Raw genomic sequence first — 13644 nt, 5'->3', positions numbered from 1 at the left:
AGCAGAGAAATAGACCAATAGCAAAGCTCAAAAAGCCCCAGTGTCAGAAAGAAATTAAACATTTAAACAGTGTCTGAAGGTAAACCTTTACGCACTGTTGTGACCCACTTCCTCAACCTAAACCGTTTCCTGGGTGAGAGGACACCATGCCCCTCATTTCTCATTGCATGTTTTACTGATCTTACAAACTTTCTAGGATCAGGAAAAAAAGCCTCAAGATTAACTTTTTTCCCCTTAGTCTCATTCAGGAACCTTGTCAGTTCTCTCAACGTGTACTTAGACCCCTCTGGTTGACTGGCTGTCAGCTCCGGGCCAATTGAAGAAGAGTCTGAAAAAAATAACTCCTCATCCTCTTCCTCAGACTCACTTTCCTCCTCTTCTCTATCTCCCACCCTGACCACCTGCTCTTTCTCTCTGGTTAGGGCCTCACCCACAGCAACAGGCAACATTTCCATTGTGCCTTTGCCCACACCCTTTTTCCTTTTCCGCTTGACACCCTCCTCCTCCACCCCTAATCTCTTACACTTCCCCACTATACTCTCCTCATCCACTAGAATAACCTGACTAGACCCAGTATCATCTACACCACCCTCCATAGCATGACTAGGCCCAGCATCATCTACACCACCCTCCATAGCATGACTAGGGCCAGCCTCAGCTACCCCACCATCCATAGCCTGACTAGACTCAGCCTCTTCTATACCACCATCCATATCCTGCCTAGACCCAGCACCCTTTACACCACCCTCCATAGCATAACTAGGCCCAGCCTCAGCTACCCCACCATCTCTAGCCTGACTAGACCCGGCCTCTGCTTCCCCACCATCTCTAGCCTGACTAGACCCAGCCTCCACTACCCCACCATCTCTAGCCTGACTAAACTCAGCTACAGCTACCCCACCATCTCTAGCCTGACTAGGCCCAACCTCATCTACACCACCATCTCTAGCCTGACTAGGCCCAGCCTCTGCTGTCTGCATCTCCTTACCCCCTGCACTTTGACCTCGATTTCCCCCACTGGCGCCTGTACCCTCACCTTGTCTACGGCCTTTGTGTGGGCACGCAAAACTCTTGTGCCCCAAATCCCCACATTCAAAACACCGTAGACTATCTGTGCTGGCAAAACCTGCATAGAGCCCCTCCCCATGTCTCACTTTAAAGTGCACATTTAGCTGTTGCTCGTTGTTGTTCAGAAACATAAACACTTGCCTCCGGAACGAAACAACGTGTTTAACGGCATCTGCCTGAAACCCTGCTGACAGTACACGGAAACCGCTAGCAAACTTACCAAAACGACTCAGCTCTTTCCTAATTTGATCATCCGTAATAAACGGAGGCAAATTTGCCACTACAACTCTTGTTGAAGGGGTAGAGAGAGGTGAAATTGACACCAACACATCCCTTACAAATATTCCGCTAGCAATTAGCCTACCAACCAAATTAGCCCTTTTCATGAACACAACCACAGCTTTGTTCATTCTAGAAGCAGAATGTATAAACTCAGCTCCTACCTGTTCACCGACCGCGAGCAGAACCTCCTCCACCTTAACTCCGTTCTCAGGAACACACCTGAATCCATGCTGTATAGACAGCGTCTCCTCCGCGCTAGGCTGAGAAGCCATCGCGCACACCACAACTTCCAAACCCCAGGAAAGTTTCTCTGTCCTCTTCCACCCTAACTTTGAAAAAAAAACTTTGGATACCGCTAAAACAAATATTGCATTAACCCTCCACCATAGAAAATAACATGTAAAGAAAGGAATCAAGAAATTAGTTAGGATAGAGCTTTCCACACCAAACACTCAAACTCCAAAAACACCCAGCATGCACTGCGAGAGAGAGAGAGAGAGAGAGAGAGAGAGAGAGAGAGAGAGAGAGAGAGAGAGAGGAAGAACAAGACATTGACAACTGTGTCAACTTCTTTTCTAGGACACTTCTAATGATCTGTAGTTGTGACTAACAGGGACATGTGTTTAGTCCTGAGAGAAAGACACTAAATCAGCAGAAAGAAGTACGTTGTGATACGGCATTACATCGACTACATTTCACAGTACTAGTAGTATCTGGTATCAGGACCAACAGCTTACAACTAGTGATGCACCGATGACATTTTTGTCCGATACCGATATTTTCCTTGCTAAAAAAACAGATACCGATAACCGATATGAACCATTTTTGCGGCCTTTTAAGCATTCTAGTACAGTTAAATCGTTAACACACACATGGACGCAGCGGTCTAAGGCACTGCATCTCAGTGCAAGAGGCGTCACTACAGTCCCTGGTTCGAATCTAGGCTGCATCACATCAGGCCGTGATTGGGAGTCCCATAGGGCGGCACACAATTGGCTCAGCGTCGTCGAATTTGTTCTTAACTGACTTGCCTAGTTAAATAGAGGTTACACACACACTGATCAAAAAGTTATTTTGTTGGCATTTACGTGTGTGCCCATTACCAGTAAAACATAATCAAAACATATTTCTTAAACTTACTTGCTGTGCTGTTTCCTTGTTCATTTGTTCAGTCGTTTCATTCTCAACCAGGATTTCTCATGCTATGGAACACCGTTTGTGTCTTTGCGTGTCAGATAACACTATTAGATGTGTCAAATAAGCTTATTGACCAATCAGGACCTGAATATGACCGCACATCACATAATAATATAAGGCGTTCATACATTTTTTACGTAGTTATTACACATTGATTACACTATCACTCGTATTTCAAGTCACAACGATTCATCGATACGTATGCTATGATGCTGGTAAAGTTGTATCGCGCACCTACAGTGCTGGTCATAAAAAAAGCTAGCTAGCTGATGGATGCAAACAATGTTCTTCCCCAAAAACATAGTAAAACAACATCTGTTTCAGTAGCTACAGTTAGTTAGCTAACTACATAGCTAGGTGTCATCATCTAAAATAACCCTGATTTATAAGACAGTTCTTATTTGATTAATGGTTGGACCCATCTATGTGAAGCTAGCCACAATAAGGATTAGCTACAATAGTGGACTTGCGGTTAGCCTTCAAAATAAAAGTATAGCATAATTATACTATATGTATTAAATTTGCATCACTGTCTACTACATACTTTTATTTTAAAGGCAAACTGCAAATTCCACTATTATGCCTAATACTTATTGTGGCTAGCTTCACAACACATTACCCGGTCCGGTCGAGCATCACTTGCCAGATGAAGCTAGCTGGCTGCTTATAACGTTAGCTTTGGGCAACAGGGTTAAGTAGCTGGCTAGCTATTTATTTTCATGAACTGAATTTCAATTTCAATAGGCGAACAACAAGTGGCAACCTAGCTAATACTTACAAGGATTCCTAAATCATTGCTAAGAATAATGAAAATGACTGCAGGTCCTACTGGTCATTGTGTTCAGGCTGGTTGTATTGGTGCTAGCTTGGTACCAAGCTAAAGCTAGCTACCCCAGAAGTTGCGGTCGAACAAATGATGCTTTATTACCAACGCGGTATTGTAAACACATCGTTCGTGTCCGGTGTGTTTGCTTGTTTGTAAACTTTTTTGTACAGCTTTGACAGTGCTACTGTATCTTTTTTGACATGCAAAGACCCAAACGGCATTCCATAGTATGTATGTTGTGAAGCTAATAGCAGTGACGCTATTACTGTGTAACTCTGGTAGGGCAACATCTGAAAAATAGAGCACTTGGTAGTGTGTACCGGCGCTCGACGAGTCGGCGAAAGCCAACATCACCCACGACAGAGAACAGTTGATTGTCAAGGGGAATGAATTCCATTATTTTGGCTTTAATGGATTTCGCCTTTGAGTTGTCTCGCTGAAATGTTCTTACTCTTTCAAATGACTGCTTGACTGCTCGATCCACACGGCAGACATTGTGGGCGAGGTTAAGAATTCTGTGTTGTAGGTGTAGCGCAAAATTTTATGTGGCGTCATTACGTCATGTACCTACGTTACGTTAGGTATATACGGTAGCTTTGACATCGGTTTTTGACATAGGTGTTAAACTAGACATCGGGCCGATACCGATGTTGGCATTTTTAGCTAATATCGGACGATTCCAATATGTTCACCGATATATCGCGCATCCCCACTTAAAACCCCTTAAAATAATGTAAGAGAAATAGAGCCTACAGAGAATACTTTTTCTGATATTCTGACTTCTGGTACAGACACACGACAGACAGTTGTGGTGAAGCTACTATGTAGAGTTCTCTGTGCAGCTATTGGTCCTTGGGAGCTTGGTCCTTGGTGACCCTACCGTGGATACGCTGGTGATTTTTGAGGGTTGCCGAGCGAGCAAACCCCTTCCCACAGTCAAGGCATTTGAACGGTTTCTCTCCAGTGTGGGTTCGCAAGTGTCTTATCAGATTAGATGTACTAGTGAAACTCCTCGCACAGTGAGAACAGGGATGAGGCTTCTCACCTGAATGTACCATTAGATGCTCTTTAAGACGTTGTTTAACAGAGAAACGTTTCCCGCACAGAGAGCAAAGGTACGGCTTCGCTCCAGTGTGGGTTCGCAGATGTTTTGTGAGTGTATCCCCATCAGCGAAACTCCTCCCACATTCAGAGCAGCGGTACGGTTTCTCTCCGGTGTGGGTTCGTATGTGTCTTTTCAGGATAGGCGTATTAGCGAAACTCCTTTCACAGTGAGAACATTTATAAGACTTCTCACCTGAATGTACCAAGAGGTGTAATTGAAGTTGTTGTTTACCAGAGAAACATTTCCCACACTGGGAGCAAAGGTGTGGCTTCTCTCCAGTGTGTACACGCAGATGGACTGCTAAATTCCCCTTATCGGCATATCTCTTGTCACATAGGGAGCAGTGGTAAGGCCTTGTATGCTTTTTCTGATGAACTTTCAGGGTGTGCTCTGAAACAAAACACTGTTTGCAAACAAAGCAAGGGAATAGCCTCTCTCCATGTGCTTTTTTCTGGTGCCGAGTTAAATGATCAAGCAGACAGAAGCTCTTTCCACAGTCAGAGCACTGATGCGGTTTCACTCCAGTGTGAATGGTGCAATGTTTTTTTAAGTATTCATGTCGAGCAAAGCCCTTTCCACAGGTAGTGCAAACATGAGGCTTCACCCTATGTGTTGAATGAACCTCTTGGTGTCTTTTCATTGTTTTAATAGCAGCAAACATTTTGCCACAATCGGAGCACTGGTAGGGTTTCTCCCCAGTGTGAAGTCTCACATGTTGGGTTAACTTTCCAGAGTAACCAAAGCTTTTCCCACAATGAGGGCAAATGTACAGTTTGTTCTCAGTGTGGCCTCTCTGATGTCTCTTTAGGTGATCAGCCCGACGGAATCTCTTTCCACAATCAGAGCACACATGAGAGTTGGAGTGACTCATCTGGTGTTTTTCCAGAAGTTTTTGTGTTACAAAACTCTTCTCACACTGGTCACAGGGGTGAGATCCATCTCTTGAGGGGTTTTTCTCATGTTTTTTAGACCGACTGGTAAATGTCTTGTCACAAGAGCGGCGGAGGAGGGCCTCATCGGATGGCCCCGGCGAAGACATGGGGAGGGCCTCATCGGATGGCCCCGGAGAAGACAGGGGGAGGGCCTCATCGGATGGCCCCGGAGAAGACATGGGGAGGGCCTCATCGGATGGCCCCGGAGAAGACAGGGGGAGGGCCTCATCGGATGGCCCCGGAGAAGACAGGGGGAGGGCCTCATCGGATGGCCCCGGAGAAGACAGGGGGAGGGCCTCATCGGATGGCCCCGGAGAAGACAGGAGGAGGGCCTCATCGGATGGCCCCGGAGAAGACAGGAGGAGGGCCTCATCGGATGGCCCCGGAGAAGACAAGGGGAGGGCCTCATCGGATGGCCCCGGCGAAGACAGGGGGAGGGCCTCATCGGATGGCCCCGGCGAAGACAGGGGGAGGGCCTCATCGGATGGCCCCGGCGAAGACAGGGGGAGGGCCTCATCGGATGGCCCCGGCGAAGACAGGGGGAGGGCCTCATCGGATGGCCCCGGCGAAGACAGGGGGAGGGCCTCATCGGATGGCCCCGGCGAAGACAGGGGGAGGGCCTCATCGGATGGCCCCGGCGAAGACAGGGGGAGGGCCTCATCGGATGGCCCCGGCGAAGACAGGAGGAGGGCCTCATCGGATGGCCCCGGCGAAGACAGGAGGAGGGCCTCATCGGATGGCCCCGGAGAAGACAGGAGGAGGGCCTCATCGGATGGCCCCGGCGAAGACAGGAGGAGGGCCTCATCGGATGGCCCCGGCGAAGACAGGGGGGCTCCTGTTTTCATCTGTGATTGACCTGTCAATTCAGGAAAGTGGTCCATGGTAGTGTTCATAGTAGCCACAGCAGAGGATCCCAGTCTGGTAGAACTCCCTGGATGATCCTTGAGATCATTTGGGATTGTGACTTCATCAGAATCAGCGTTCAGTGTTGAAGTCTCCTTGGCCAGAGAGAGACGTTCATTCAGGACCCTGTTCTCCTCTAGTAGCATAATGATCTTTTGAGGCAGGGAGCTGTTCACACTTATTACAAGTATATCGTTATACTGCCCTACCAAGCAAAAAGGCAGTAACTGCTTATTTGGTCTAAAATGTGTCAATGTCATTTTTTGCTACATTAAATACATGCTTAATCATGTGGACAAATATCCTGCCTCTATTGTATTGTGTTTTGGAGTAAATGGGGTCATGTTAGCTGTAACTGCATAAAGTTACTGTGAAACCAAGGTAAATAAAATCCATTTTCTCTCAGTTCCACACTATGAGCAGTTACTGCCTTTTTGCTTGGAAGGGCAGTATTGAACTCTTCCACTTTCACTACAATGAACATATCTCGCATTTCATGGCTTTACCGTCCATCTCCGACAGGCTCATACTCGGGCTAGTCTTGACGTAACATCAACAGTCCCTTGAGTCCTTGCAATCTTTTTTACACGTTTGGTGTACGCATCAAGAAGGGGTTTTGGGTAAAAAAAAAATCTCTGGGGAGAAGTCCATACCCGTGGTCTTCTCTCTTCAGATACTCGGACATGTCTGGTCAGAGGTCCGTGTCTGTGTGAATCGGGAGAATATAGAGTCATACAAAGAAACAAACAAGACCGAGCTACTGGCTAGCTTGCAAGCTTAAATCCAGTTAGCCAACCTAGCTAGGCTACTTTCAACATAGCTAGCTAACTACCAGCTAGTTACAAATCATTGGTGAACCCCACACCTTTCTGCCTTGTTCATTTACTCACCCGTTTAAGAATTACCCTCCGGCGATGTCGCTAAGTAACTTATAAAAACTTGTTGATGTTGCAAAGCTCTGGTGTGCCCGTTGTGGTTCGTTTTGAGTAAACGTGCAGGCCAGTTTCGGTGAGGGAGGGCGCGGTTGCTTTGGATTGGCCCAGCATACCGACGGAACGGACATCTGATTGGATTCCAAGTCGCAAAGCCCGCCCACCGAGTGGCCAAGCAATCGAGTTCGGTTCAAAGACACGCGTTTGAGTAGCTAGCTAGTTACTGAATACTTCTAAAGGGACATTTAAAAACGAGCCGATGAGTCGAAATCAGGGCAGTTGAGCTAGTTTCCGATGCGGAGCCTGTCAAAAGGGTGGGAAAAGGTGAGTATATTTGAAGGTCCGGCGGTAGTGAAGAACGGAAGGTTTACATTAGAGCCTACACCACAGCCTGAGAATCAACAGCAGGATCCATAAATCCTGTAAAGAAAGTGGACCTCCTGTCATTTACAGCAGTGGGGATAAACGGCACAGCACAAGTTGAAAGGAAGACAATGAATATCGATATCAATGTTTCTGCAGATGAACAATTTCTGTGATTAAAAGATTTTACTTCTGAAGAACGACATGGAGGACTTTCTAGTGCGGTGCCACCCTCTCGGCCCCCAGAGCCTGAGTAGGGATTATTATATTATTATATTTATTTTTTATCTTTAAAGCTTCTCACTTTTCACCACACCCAGTATATAGCGGCAATACACCGTTTTGGGATGTAGTCCGCCATTAAAACCTCGAAGAAGAAGAGCTGGTCAGGTATCTTATCTACCAACGTTCGTTCAAACGTTGTAATTAGAGGCTAGGTTTACATAACCGTTAGCTAGGATTAGGTTAGTTAACGTTAGCTCTGCTCAGAGACTAGCTAGCTGCCTTAGTTTGGTAGCTAACTAACGTTAGAAGGTGCTAACTAGACATTTTAAGCTCAGCGTCAATATTATAATAAAATTACAATTTATTTTTGTCTGGTAGCTACAGGCAGATTGACTGTTCAATTAATGAGATGCTTTAATACACTGTTGTACTTTATGTTCGTGACAAGGTAAAACGCTAGAATTGGCAAAACAAGTGACCTAAGCGACTTTGAGCGTGGTATGATTGTCAGTGCCAGGCGCGCCGTTTCCAATATCGCAGAAACTGACGGCCTCCTGGGCTTTTCATAGACGACAGCGTCTAGGGTTTACTGAGAATGGTGCGACAAACAGAACAACATCCAGTCAGCGGCAGTCCTGTGGGCGAAAACAGCTCGTTGATGAGAGGTTGAAGGAGAATGGCAGGAATCGTGCAAGCTAACAGGTGGGCCACAAACAGGCAAATACACGGTACAACAGTGGTGTGGAGAACGGCATTTCGGAAAGCTCAACTCGTCCTTGTCACGGATAGGCTATTGCAACAGACGACAACACAGGATTCCACTCCTATCAGCTAAAAACAACAAGAAGAAGCGGCTCCAGTGGGCACACGATCACCAACGTTTTGGTCCACTGGCCACTGTGGCAGGTATAGACAAAAATCTATCAGCCACTGTGGCAGGTATAGACAAAAATCTATCAGCCACTGTGGCAGGTATAGACAAAAATCTATCCGCCACTGTGGCAGGTATAGACAAAAACCTATCAGCCACTGTGGCAGGTATAGACAAAAATCTATCAGCCACTCAGATTTTTGACCAGACCAAATCATTTTTTGTTGTTGCTAAAATTACTCCAACAAAACACACACAAAAATAATGTATGTAATAAATGTATTACTAGTAAGAAATAATGTGGTATATTGTTTAATTTCATTTGTTGTGGCCTGAGTCTTTTAATTTACTGCAGTGGGCTGAATCAGGGTCGCAGAGATTGTCTCTTGTTAGTCTTAAACAAAAGTATACACCTCACACATGGTTATGGGCTTATAAAGATATATAGAGTTGAAAGGTATTACATTTTGAGTTTGCATCCCAATATTACACTTTATATACATCACGGAACACTGAAATATGACACAACCTTTTGACATAGAAACTATATGTTTAATAATGAAATAGTGAAAAATAGTAATAACATTCCACCCATGAGGCCACTAGAGGGCGATTTGGTCATTTGACTGCAGGAACAAATATCACAGATGAGATGTATTTTTGGTGGGGTTTATCGGCAGTTGGCATCCAACCTTATGGTGCGTTGCCACCACCTACTGTACTGGAGTGTGGGCCAGAGTCAGGGAGAAACTAACAACTCCTACCTGCCAGTCTGTTGCTCTTAAAAAAGATAACAAAATATTTGAGACTATATCTAATGACGTTCTACTCAATGTACTATTTAAACTAATTTCCTGTATCCCCCTTCTCCCTCATACTAGATCTCATCCTCTCTCCTTTCCTCTCTCCTACTGACCACACTGTATCCCCCTTCTCCCTCATACTAGATCTCATCCTCTCTCCTTTCCTCTCATACTGACCACACTGTATCCCCCTTCTCCCTCATACTAGATCTCATCCTCTCTCCTTTCCTCTCTACTACTGACCACACTGTATCCCCCTTCTCCCTCATACTAGATCTCATCCTCTCTCCTTTCCTCTCTACTACTGACCACACTGTATCCCCCTTCTCCCTCATACTAGATCTCATCCTCTCTCCTTTCCTCTCCTACTGACCACACTGTATCCCCCTTCTCCCTCATACTAGATCTCATCCTCTCTCCTTTCCTCTCATACTGACCACACTGTATCTCCCTTCTCCCTCATACTAGATCTCATCCTCTCCTTTCCTCTCCTACTGACCACACTGTATCCCCCTTCTCCCTCATACTAGATCTCATCCTCTCTCCTTTCCTCTCATACTGACCACACTGTATCAATACATGCCCCACTGTCTCTGTTTCCTGGCAATACTCACATTTTCCTGTTGGAAGCTTTCCTATCACATTAAGGTCTTATTCAACTGACTGTGTCCCATCTTGTAAATATAGCCTCCTCTCTTCTGTCCCTTCCTGCCGTTCTCCCCTCCCCAACTTTCCTCTGTACTTGAAATGAATGCCTGCCCTTCGTATCTCTATTCCACTGCTCCTGCCATTTCTCCACCATCACTGTCCATATCAGGCTTTTTGCCTTGCTCATTGAAACGACAACATCCCCACTACTAAGTGCTTGTTTAGCCGGTACATCAACATCCCCACTACTAAGTGCTTGTTTAGCCGGTACATCAACATCCCCACTACTAAGTGCTTGTTTAGCCGGTATATCAACTACCTCGTTCCACTCCCGCATGAGCTGGGAGCCATGTAAATATTATCTGTATATATATTTGTCTAGTCCTGCCATGGGTTTGTAGCACCTCATAAAGCAGGTCTTGTCTGCTACGTGATATAAAGGACTGGAGACTCATCAATACTGCACATGAATCAGAGCAAATGACTACTCTTTCTGGCTTAACTTCCTCCACCCACTGCAAGGCCAACAGTATGGTCATCATCTCCACCGTATATACAGCCAGATGATCTGTAATACGTATCCTGACTCTCACCCCACATTCCTGCACTACAAATGCTGACCCAGTACGTCCTGTCCTTGGATCTTTTGAACCATCTGTGTATATGGCCACAACATCCTGATACACAGTATCCAGACATCTCTTAAACCAATCAGATGTATCATCACCCTCCATATCTGTCCCTAGTCTCTCCAATCAGATGTATCATCACCCTCCCTATCTGTCCTTAGTCTCTCCAATCAGATGGATCATCACCCTCCATATCTGTCCCTAGTCTCTCCAATCAGATGTATCATCACCCTCCCTATCTGTCCTTAGTCTCTCCAATCAGATGGATCATCACCCTCCATATCTGTCCCTAGTCTCTCCAATCAGATGGATCATCACCCTCCCTATCTGTCCCTAGTCTCTCCAATCAGATGGATCATCACCCTCCCTATCTGTCCCTAGTCTCTCCAATCAGATGGATCATCACCCTCCCTATCTGTCCCTAGTCTCTCCAATCAGATGGATCATCACCCTCCCTATCTGTCCCTAGTCTCTCCAATCAGATGGATCAACACCCTCCCTATCTGTCCCTAGTCTCTCCAATCAGATGGATCATCACCCTCCCTATCTGTCCCTAGTCTCTCCAATCAGATGGATCATCACCCTCCCTATCTGTCCCTAGTCTCTCCAATCAGATGGATCAACACCCTCCCTATCTGTCCCTAGTCTCTCCAATCAGATGTATCATCACCCTCCCTATCTGTCCCTAGTCTCTCCAATCAGATGGATCATCACCCTCCCTATCTGTCCCTAGTCTCTCCAATCAGATGGATCATCACCCTCCCTATCTGTCCCTAGTCTCTCCAATCAGATGTATCATCACCCTCCCTATCTGTCCCTAGTCTCTCCAATCAGATGGATCATCACCCTCCCTATCTGTCCCTAGTCTCTCCAATCAGATGGATCATCACCCTCCCTATCTGTCCCTAATCTCTCCAATCAGATGTATCATCACCCTCCCTATCTGTCCCTAGTCTCTCCAATCAGATGTATCACCCACCCAAAGCTCGTGTTCTGTCTTCGCTCATGTTCCCAGCATACCTGTAAAATCCCTTTTGCAGGATGAGATACCCCATGTCCCTGTGGGTTGACCCAATAGTTCATTGCCAGCTGCTGTCTCCTAATCTGCAATGGCATATCCCTCATCTCCACCTGTAGTGCAGCCACTGGGGATGTCCGAAACGCCCCACTACATATTCTGAGTCCTTGCCCCTTTATGACATCTAGCCTTTCCAATGAGGTCCGGGCTGCTGAACCAACTGCAGCTCTTTGTTAAGTGTTGCGGTCATGTCAGTCGCTGTAGTAGATTACATGTATAGTGTTGAGTCATCCTCATACATAGACACACTGGCTTTACTCAAAGCCAGTTCCATGTCATTAGTAAAGATTGAACAAAGTAAAGGGCCTAAACAGCTGCCCTGGGGAACTCTTAACTCTACCTGGATTATGTTGGATAGGCTTCCATTAAAGAACACCCTCTGTGTTCTGTTAGACAGGAATCAAATTATCGAACCAGTCTAAGGCACTGCATCTCAGTGCAAGCGGTGTCACTACAGTCCCTGGTTCGAATCCAGGCTGTATCACATCCGGCCATGATTGGGAGTCCCATAAGGCGGCGCACAATTGGCCCAGCGTCATCCAGGTTTGTCCGGGGTAGGCCGTCATTGTAAATAAGAATTTGTTCTTAAGTGACTTGCCTAGTTAAGTAAAGGTTAAATAAATACAAAAATATTTATTCACGTTATAGCAGGGGGGGGTAAAGCCATAACACATACATTTTTCCAGCAGCAGACTATGACCGATAATGTCAAAAGCCGCACTGAAGTATAACAAAACAGCCCCCACAATCTTTTTATCATCAATTTCACTCAGCATCAGTCATTTGTGTTTGTTCTGTGCTTGATGTCCTTCCCTATAAGCGTGCTGAAAGTCTGTTGTCAATTTGTTCACTGTGAAATAGTATTGTATCTGGTCCAAAAAAAAAAAAAAAAAGTTTACTAAGGGTTGGTGACAGGCTGATTGGTCGGCTATTTGAGCCAGTAAAAAGGGCTTTACTTTTCTTAGGTAGGGGAATGACTTTTGCTTCCCTCCAGGCCTGAGGGCACACACTTTCTAGTAGGCTTAAATTGAAGATATGGTAAATAGGAGTGGCAATATCATCCGCTATTATCCTCAGTCATTTTCCATCCAAGTTGTCAGATCCTGTTGTCATTGTTGATAGACAACTTTTTCACCTCTTCCACACTGACTTTACGGAATTCAAAATGACAACGCTTGTCTTTCATAATTTGGTCAGATATACTTGGATGTGTAGTGTCAGCGTTTGTTGCTGGCATGTCCTGCTTAAGTTTGGTAATCTTGTCAATGAAAAAAATCATGAAGTTGTTGGCAATATCAGTGGGTTTTGTGATGAATGAGCCATCTGATTCAATGAATGACAGAGCTGGGGTTTTCCATTTTTGCCCAAAATGTCATTTAAGGTGCTCCAAAACGTTTTACTATCATTCTTTGTCATTTATCCTTGTTTCATAGTGTAGGTTCTTCTTTTTACTCAGTTTAGTCACATGATTTCTCAATTTGCAGTACGTTTGCCAATCGGTTGTACAGCCAGACCTATTTGCCATTTATTTTGCCTCATCCCTCTCAACCATACAATTTTTCAATTCCTCATCAATCCACGGGGATTTAAGTTTTTACATTCATTTTCTTAATGGGTGCTTATTAGTAACTGGAATAAGTAATTTAATAAATGTGTCAAGTGCAGCGTCTGGTTGCTTCTCATTACACACCACGGACCAACAAATATTCCTTAACACAACATTGGAATCACTACACAACTTATTGTATGACCTCTTATACACTATATTAGGCCCAGCCTTTG

At 45.4% G+C, this 13644-nt stretch overlaps 1 protein-coding gene across 1 annotated transcript; it reads right to left on the bottom strand.

Moving 5' to 3' along the window:
- Positions 1-3777: 3777 nt before the first annotated feature.
- Positions 3778-6509, bottom strand: LOC120041893 (zinc finger protein 260-like). The gene has a single exon (XM_038986754.1). It carries the CDS (start codon positions 6457-6459, stop codon positions 4216-4218), a length of 2244 nt encoding a protein of 747 aa, XP_038842682.1. The 5' UTR covers positions 6460-6509; the 3' UTR covers positions 3778-4215.
- Between the last annotated feature and the right edge of the window lie 7135 nt (positions 6510-13644).

This window comes from Salvelinus namaycush, unplaced genomic scaffold (assembly GCF_016432855.1).
Source record: "Salvelinus namaycush isolate Seneca unplaced genomic scaffold, SaNama_1.0 Scaffold570, whole genome shotgun sequence".
NCBI classification, from domain to species: domain Eukaryota; kingdom Metazoa; phylum Chordata; class Actinopteri; order Salmoniformes; family Salmonidae; genus Salvelinus; species Salvelinus namaycush.
This window is presented reverse-complemented; position numbering and strand designations above follow the sequence as displayed.

Coding starts and splice junctions, on each gene's coding strand:
- LOC120041893 (XM_038986754.1), bottom strand. CDS start 6,459: ATGCTACTAGAGGAGAACAGGGTCCTGAATGAACGTCTCTCTCTGGCC.